The sequence below is a fragment of the Oculina patagonica genome, unplaced genomic scaffold (genome assembly GCF_052425735.1).
Source record: "Oculina patagonica isolate OP01 unplaced genomic scaffold, crgOcupat unplaced810, whole genome shotgun sequence".
Classification (NCBI taxonomy): Eukaryota; Metazoa; Cnidaria; class Anthozoa; order Scleractinia; family Oculinidae; genus Oculina; species Oculina patagonica.
In genome coordinates, this window is record NW_027558703.1 from 1 (window position 1) to 8,803 (window position 8,803).

At 42.2% G+C, this 8,803-nt stretch overlaps 2 protein-coding genes across 2 annotated transcripts; both read left to right on the forward strand.

Moving 5' to 3' along the window:
- The first annotated feature begins 968 nt into the window (after positions 1-968).
- Positions 969-5,172, forward strand: LOC144641289 (tubulin beta chain-like). Its single transcript, XM_078500317.1, has 6 exons — positions 969-1,126; positions 1,200-1,308; positions 1,436-1,546; positions 1,674-2,131; positions 4,155-4,649; positions 4,769-5,172. Exons 1-6 carry the CDS (start codon positions 1,070-1,072, stop codon positions 4,877-4,879), a joined length of 1,341 nt encoding a protein of 446 aa, XP_078356443.1. The 5' UTR covers positions 969-1,069; the 3' UTR covers positions 4,880-5,172.
- Positions 5,173-7,350: 2,178 nt separating this feature from the next.
- Positions 7,351-8,622, forward strand: LOC144641288 (tubulin beta-4B chain-like). Its single transcript, XM_078500316.1, has 4 exons — positions 7,351-7,509; positions 7,583-7,691; positions 7,905-8,015; positions 8,135-8,622. The coding sequence occupies exons 1-4, from the start codon at positions 7,453-7,455 to the stop codon at positions 8,605-8,607; spliced, it is 750 nt and encodes a 249-aa protein (XP_078356442.1). The 5' UTR covers positions 7,351-7,452; the 3' UTR covers positions 8,608-8,622.
- Positions 8,623-8,803: the final 181 nt, after the last annotated feature.

Genomic DNA, 8,803 nt, shown 5'->3' on the forward strand with positions numbered 1-8,803 from the left:
GTTCCCCAAAATTTTTCAGGGTGACAATCGATCCTTACACTACACAATCCCTGAATTTGATGCTCATTGAAAACCTCTAAGGATGTCTAATATAAACGTTAAATTGAAAAAATATTGAAGCGATCTCGTAGTTTTGAATAATTTTGTGCTCTGGGATTTCCTATTGTTTCGAGTTGAGCACAACATCGAATTCCTGTGCGTTTCTTCAAACCTGCGCAGAAGGGACGAAGACTCGAGGTACGAGAATGCACACAAGTCGTGTTTGCGTGAGTCACGGAGTGTGCGTGAGCTGAATTTCCCTTATCGCATCATCTCTTGCCTTATGCCACATGCCTTGCCGAATAAATTCATGCTTAGGCATGCAAATATTTTTTTTGTTTCAAATGTTGAATAAAATAAACCCAAACCAGTTGAATGACGATAAAAGGGAGTCCATTTCACGCCAAAATAAAAAAGTAGACTGAGGCCATCCCGTTGTACTTCTCCGTTTAGCGTCGTCCGACGCGACGACTCAAGTCCGAGTTTTGCACCAGTCAAGAAGTTTGGAGAATTGAACCGAAATTTCCCTGATTACGTCATTTCTTTTTTGAAGTCGCGTGATTGAAAGCACGTAAATTTTGTATGCAAAAGAAGAATTGAATAAATTAGTCATTGGCTATACCATAAAATTCCGGTATAAGCCCCCCCGGTTATAGGCCCATCAACCTGGAAACAAAAAAATACATCCGATTATAAGCCCCCCGGATATAAGCCCCCCTCTACCGGATGACAGTACTGAACAGGGCTAAATGTTGCTTTTTGCGCGTTTCTAACTTAAAAACGTATTTCGATCAACACTCCCGAGGCTCGTTTCGAAACGTTTTTTTCATTCCGCTTATAAGCCCTCCCGGATATAAGCCCCCTCCGCTAATAAGCCCACCCAAAACCCCTTACGAAGTTGTATAAGCCCAGGGCTTATAACCGGAATTCTACGGTATATAAACCTCGCCAAAATCTCCCGCAGCGACATATAGCAAACTCAAACACACAGGAAAGTCGAGCCCACAACGTTCGCTTAAAATTTTCAAACATGCGTGAAATTGTTCATCTTCAAGCCGGCCAGTGCGGAAACCAGATCGGATCTAAGGTATAAGCTACATTGTAAACATAAATTTTTGATTTTCCTTCGAATACGCTCATTTGTAATCTTCGATTTTCAGTTCTGGGAGGTTATCTCTGACGAGCACGGCATCGATCCAACTGGCACGTACCACGGAGATTCCGACCTTCAGTTAGAAAGGATCAATGTGTACTATAATGAAGCTACAGGTATTTGACAAGATGCTTATTCGATCATTTTTCGTTCTTCTACGCCGAGTTTCCAGTTCGTTTCGGTTTCCATTTAACGTTCGGCGGACCTAACCTATTGTTTTGTCGAGTCGGCAAATTTTTGTAGGTGGAAAATATGTTCCCAGAGCTGTTCTTGTCGATTTGGAGCCCGGAACGATGGATTCCGTCCGATCTGGTCCCTTTGGACAGATCTTCAGGCCAGACAACTTCGTCTTTGGTGAGTTGGAGCAGTGAATTCAAACTTGTTAAATTATAAATCGTCGAAGATTCGTTTGAAACTAGCAACACCCAAATATCTGCATAACGAATAATTAATTTAACACATCGCCACGTTTCCATCGTAGGCCAAAGCGGAGCTGGAAACAACTGGGCAAAAGGACACTACACTGAAGGAGCCGAGCTGGTAGATTCTGTTCTCGATGTCGTTCGTAAAGAAGCAGAGAGCTGTGATTGTCTTCAAGGCTTTCAGCTCACACACTCGCTCGGCGGCGGAACCGGCTCAGGCATGGGAACCCTCCTTATTTCGAAGATCAGAGAAGAATATCCCGACAGAATCATGAACACATTCAGCGTCGTACCATCACCGAAAGTATCAGACACCGTTGTGGAGCCTTACAACGCTACACTGTCGGTTCATCAGTTGGTTGAAAACACCGATGAAACGTTCTGCATCGACAATGAAGCTCTGTACGATATCTGCTTCAGAACTCTGAAGCTCACCACACCAACCTATGGCGACTTAAACCATCTCGTATCTGCCACAATGAGCGGTGTAACAACTTGTCTTCGATTCCCCGGACAGGTAATTTTGTTTTATTTTGTCAAAAAAGGCCACAAACGAGAATTTTGGCGAAGGGAGGGCGATAACCCCGTGTAACGGTGTGTTACTGACCCGGGGGGGGGGGGTACTCCCTATAATAATAATAATAATAATTTATAAATTTATATTGCGCTTTTTAACATATAAATGAGCAAAAGCGCATTACAATATTAAAACTTAAAAATATTAAAATATGCTAACTAGATACTTAACAATATTAAAACATAAAAATATTAAAATATACTAACTATTTAAACACATGATGGGGAGGCTCCGCCCGAAAGGGGTATCTTTTTCAGGCCCCAGGTATATAAAAGGGTAGAGATTTCACAAGTTTAGGTATATGAAAGGGTAGGGAAATCTGCCATAATGTTATTTTAAAAGGCCTTTATATCATATATTTCGAGCAGACGCAACTTTTGGCTTTATCGTTTTAATTTATTAAGCCCTACATAAAAATAACAAGAAAACTTCCCGTTTTAGGTAAATGTGATGTCGTGTAGGTATATGAAAGGGGTGCCTTTTTGCAATAAAAGGTATACAAAAGGGGTACCTTTTTCTATCAAAATGGTATATAAAAGGGTAAGGGGTTGAATCTCCGGGCAGAGCCTCCCCGTACAAAACTTTTTTGAGTACCCCCCCTCCCGGGGTTACTGATTGTAACCCCGTGTAACGGTGTGTAACTGGTTGTAACCCCGTGTAACGGTGTGTAACTGCTTGTAACCCCGTGTAACGGTGTGTAACTGCTTGTAACCCCGTGTAACGGTGTGTAACTGATTGTAACCCCGTGTAACGGTGTGTAACTGGTTGTAACCCCGTGTAACGGTGTGTAACTGATTTTAACCCCGTGTAACGGTGTGTAACTGATTTTGACTCTGTGTAACAGTGTGTAACTGATTGTAACCCCGTGTAACGGTGCGAAAGCGAAGTGTGGCGTATCAAACATTTGAACTGACATTTAGAAAAGGTTATAAAAAATCGCATTGGCGAATGCAAGGCTAAACGTAATTGCAGCGTGAATTGTTAGAAACTTGTTTTACGGGTGTAAGCTTGTTTGAAACGGTTTAAAAAAAACTCGAAAGAAGTTGCGGTTTGCTCCTGGAGATTGATGCATCAAAGATTTTGACAGTAGTACACAAAAATCTGTCTTCATAGCAACGGTTTACTCTACCGTAAACTAAAGCGTTGTCAAGCAAGGCTTACATTTTGACAACAGATGTACACAAAAACTTCTCCGAGCATTAACTGAAACCGTTTCGAACACGAACTCGCAGAACGCGATTGTTTTCATTCCAATTATTTCATTTTCCCGTGCGACTTGGAGCATTTTTCATGCTGTGTTTAAAAGCCAACGGGACATTTCAGCTGGTCCAGAATTATTCCAATTATCGCTCGTTGTTTAGAGAAATCAAACGAGAAATAACTAAATGAAACCCAGACAAGATCGATCGGTCGTTTTCCCGTGCGACCTGGAGCATTTTTCATGTTGTGTTTAAAAGCCAACGGGGCATTTCAGCTGGCGCAGATTTGCTCCAATTATCGCTCGTTGTTTAGAAAATCAAACGATAAACAACTAAATGAAACACAGACAAAATCCATCGATTAAAACTAATTGATGTAATCATTTCCCATAACGTTTATTTCGATTTATTAGCGTCTATATTACTTCAAACAAAACTTAAGCCATATTAAGAATTTGGTTATCTTCAAAACTTTGTTTATCCATGTAAAAAATAAAATTACATATGAAAAATCTTAGAATAGCTTCTTAATAATTCATTTTATTATTCATATGCTAATCTTTGTTTTGCTACTTTGGTGTCTTTCGGTCTGAAATTGTTTTGAGAATTATTCCTTTCATAAAAGCATGTACTTGACGCATCAATTCCCAAACCTTTTCTCAAGCTCTGTTCTTCTCAAGTCACACAACAACTTTGCATAAATGAAACGTACAATGAAAAGTGGACCAAGCATGCTAATTTTTTTTATCTGTTTATTTTTCCAGCTTAACGCTGATCTCAGGAAACTGGCAGTGAATATGGTTCCTTTCCCTCGTCTTCACTTCTTCATACCTGGATTTGCCCCACTCACCAGCAGAGGATCCCAGCAGTACCGTGCCCTGACAGTACCAGAACTCACTCAGCAGATGTTTGACTCCAAGAACATGATGGCTGCCTGTGATCCAAGGCATGGACGTTACCTGACCGTGGCAACCATGTTCCGTGGCCGTATGTCCATGAAGGAAGTCGATGAACAGATGCTCAACATCCAGAACAAGAACAGTTCATACTTTGTGGAATGGATCCCTAACAACGTCAAGACTGCTGTCTGTGACATCCCCCCTCGTGGTCTGAAGATGTCTGGTACATTTATCGGCAACACCACTGCCATCCAGGAGCTCTTCAAGCGCATCAGCGAGCAGTTCACCGCTATGTTCAGGCGAAAGGCTTTCTTGCATTGGTACACTGGTGAGGGCATGGACGAGATGGAATTCACTGAGGTAAATATCTTTTTATAGCTGCTCTTGAGTTCGAATAGCTGTTATTCAAGACGCTCGTCAAGGGTGCTTAAAGAATAAGTGTTTCCTTGAACTAATGAGTTTATCCTTTCTTTTCACAGGCTGAATCCAACATGAACGATCTTGTGTCTGAGTACCAACAATACCAGGATGCGACTGCTGAAGAGGAAGGCGAGTTTGATGAGGAAGAAGAAGAGGGCGAGGAAGCATAAAGGACTTGACAAACCGAGAATGAATTCGCAGGAAAACTGTTTGATCTTTCGTAGCTAATAAACTGGCGAAAGAAACTTTTCACTTTTAGCTGTAACGAGTTTTTCTCGAAAATTAGCAAGCAAATCAAACTGGAAACTTTTTTAAAGGCGTAAATGTACAAGCGAATTGTTGTAGTTTTCTCTTGAAGAACAAATCCTGAACTGTTTTAACTCGGTAGTGAATTAAGAAGCCCGGGTTTCCACGTGTGTAATTGTGTTAAAATTAGTCAATAAAAGACAACATACTCCTGCAATATCTGTGTTGGTAATTGATATCGGTTAAGCTTGCCCCAATGCGAATGTGCTATTGAGAGCAATTGAGGCTGATATGATCCACTTTAGGGATGAAATAGAAAGCCAATATGCATTAAAAAAGTGTCCCAATAGCTGGCGGGATTAGCACGGTGCAAGAAAAAAGCTGGCGAATCGAATCCCGGAACTACCCTTCCTCGATTGATCAAGTCTTTGGCAATTAGAAACTCGGGAGACTTGTAAAGTGGCCAAGTGACTGGTAGAATTTCCTTGGCTGCGTGGTACTTGTACTTAAAAGCATAAAAAGGTAAAAAAGCTCTCGTGTTCGAGTAAAAAAGTACCAATTTAGTTAAACAGCTGAAGTCAAGTTTCTGTTTCGGTGAGAAACTTTCTGGCGCCACAAAAAACAGTAAAATTCTTAGCTGCGCAAAGTGTAGCTCGGAGCCGTGAACGTTTGCTTGAACAAGCGAATACATGTAGACCTGTTTTAAGTTTGCAACATATTGTTACGAACAAACGGGAAAACGAGTCCATTTTCAACTTTTAGCAGATAATACTTTGTACAGCCGTTCAACTGAAGTTTATTATCTCAAAATTACTAGTGTCACGTTACCTCGACTCTCTATAAGGCTAGCCTGCGAACCCAGACGCATTTCCGGCTGTCGCTTGTCTCCGCCGAAGAATATTCGGCGGAGACAAGCGACAGCCGGAAATGCGTCTGGGCTCGCAGGCTACCATAAGGCGGACACCTCTAAGACGTACAGTTGGGCCTGGTCCCGAAGGTGTCCGTCTTGCAGAGAAGGGGTCATGAATGGTCCATCAAAATTTTGCATTGCTTGCAAATTTTGCTCGTGGTCGCATATTTTTACAAGTGCTCGGTTTTTAGGGGAAGTAGCTTTTTAAAAAGTGCTCGTTGCTCGTAAGGCTAACTATTGTCAATGCTCGTGCTCGCAAAGAAAAACACTGTGCTCCTGATGCACGCAAAGACCATTCGATACCCCTTAGAGAGTTGACTGTAATACTATTACCTACCTCGGCAGTAAGGGAACGGCCAATTTTTTAAGAGGGCCTATAAATTTGGGGGACCAAGACAAAGAAAAAAAAAGATCAACCGAGACACTTATTCGAGAGTCCCAAGCACGATACAGTTTTGAATCGGGGGTTATCAACCTACTATATTTTATAGGACACATAGAACTTCTAAAGAACTCTGAAGCCAAGCCTCTAATTGAGACCTCGAATCTCCTGACCATTCCTAGTGCCCTAGAAAATGACGGGACAGCTCTGAAACCCGCAATTGAATTTGATACACCTGTTGATACACGTATTAAAGAAAATCTGGGCTTCAAATTTCATATACATAAACGAAAATCCAAATCCATTAGCCTGCAGAACAGGCGGTTTATTTTTGCGGGGTTATTGGGAGGTCGCGCTAAGCGCCTGTTCCGCAGGCGAAAATCCATCGCCTGAACATCCCAACGGGAACATTATCACAGAGGCTATTGTATTATCCCAAAAGAGGATAAGCCTCTCTTGATTATCCCTTACATCTTTGGACAACTTCTATTCTCCACCCTGCCGACTCTGCCTCGTTCCCAGGTGCCGATCGGCCGGACGGTTAGGAAGGCGGGAACACGGGGCATGATGGTTAGAAAGCGAGGGGAGCGAAACGCCTGGCAGATCTTGCATTCAAAATGGCGAACCAAAATTCATCAACGAGTGTATTTTTAATGAAAGAAGTGTCTATTTGGAATTTTTACAGCTCAAAGTGCCTTGCGTGTTTTGACAGATCATGCGAGATACAAATTGGCCAAAAAAATGTAACCACTCTCCTTCTTCTTACGACCAAATTGAATGAAGGACTGCATCGAAATAACTAATATTTCGCTTGGCAGTTTTGTCGTGGTTTGTTTTCCGGAGATGCTGTCAATATTGAACTGAATCGCTGCTCAAAAATTTGCGCTTTGTTTTCGAAAGACATCACATGTAACCTCAGGTACTTTTCCATTGGTTCAGCCCCCATTTGGCTTTGTTTTTGAACAACGGCTTTCAGGTGTCGCGTTTTTCCATGATTACCAATAAACAATCCAAAACACATAATGCCTGTCAACGATGACGTCATGAGGCGAATACTGTATAATAAAGCCCTTTTGTATGCAAAAGAAAGAATTGAATAAATTAGTCATTGGCTATAAACCTCGCCAAAATCTCCCGGAGCGACATATTGCAAACACAAAGACACAGGAAAGTCGAGCCCACAACGTTCGCTAAAACTTTCAAAGATGCGTGAAATTGTTCATCTTCAAGCCGGCCAGTGCGGAAACCAGATCGGAGCTAAGGTATGAGCTACATTAGAAACAGAAATGTTTGATTTTCCTTCGAATACGCTCATTTGTAATCCTCGATTTTCAGTTCTGGGAGGTTATCTCGGACGAGCACGGCATCGATCCAACTGGCACGTACCACGGAGATTCCGACCTTCAGTTAGAAAGGATCAATGTGTACTATAATGAAGCTACAGGTATTTGTCAAGTTGTTTCTTCGATCGTTTAGCCAGCTTCCTAAACCATGTTCCTTGCTCATTTGGCTCGGCAGTGACTACCGAGCCAAACGAGCCACCAGATATGTCCGTCTTCAAAAGCGGACATGTATTCTGTAGTTATGCCGCTTTCGATTTCCATTTTAACGTTCGGCGGAGCTAACCTATTGTTTTGTCGAATTGTCCTTTTTGTAGGTGGAAAGTATGTTCCCAGAGCTGTTCTTGTCGATTTGGAACCCGGCACGATGGATTCCGTCCGTTCAGGTCCCTTTGGACAGATCTTCAGGCCAGACAACTTTGTATTTGGTGAGTTGAAGCTGTGAATTCAAACTTGTTTGATTATAAATCGTCGAAGACTCGTATGAAACTGGCAACACCCAAATATCTCCTTAACGAATTAACACATCGCCACGTTTCCATCGTAGGCCAAAGCGGAGCTGGAAACAACTGGGCAAAAGGACACTACACTGAAGGAGCCGAGCTGGTAGATTCTGTTCTCGATGTCGTTCGAAAAGAAGCAGAAGGCTGCGACTGTCTTCAAGGCTTTCAGCTCACACACTCGCTCGGGGGCGGAACCGGCTCAGGCATGGGAACCCTCCTAATTTCTAAAATTAGAGAAGAATATCCCGACAGAATCATGAACACATTCAGCGTCGTACCATCACCGAAAGTATCAGACACCGTTGTGGAGCCTTACAACGCTACACTGTCGGTTCATCAGTTGGTTGAAAACACCGATGAAACGTACTGCATTGACAATGAAGCTCTGTACGATATCTGCTTCAGAACTCTGAAGCTGACCACACCAACCTATGGCGACTTAAACCATCTCGTATCTGCTACAATGAGCGGTGTAACAACTTGCCTTCGATTCCCAGGCCAGGTAATTTTGTTTTAAGACTTTTAATACTTTGTCAAAGAGGGGCCTTAAAAGCGGTATTTGAACCGGTTGCCAATCGTCAAATTTAAAACTAATCGCGTGCGCGTTATCAGAAAATTGTTACTCAAGAGTTTCTTGAGCATGAATTATTGAAGAGAAGTTAATTTTCGCAAATTTCGTTGTTTATCGTTGCATGCTGACAGCGTAAAAACCT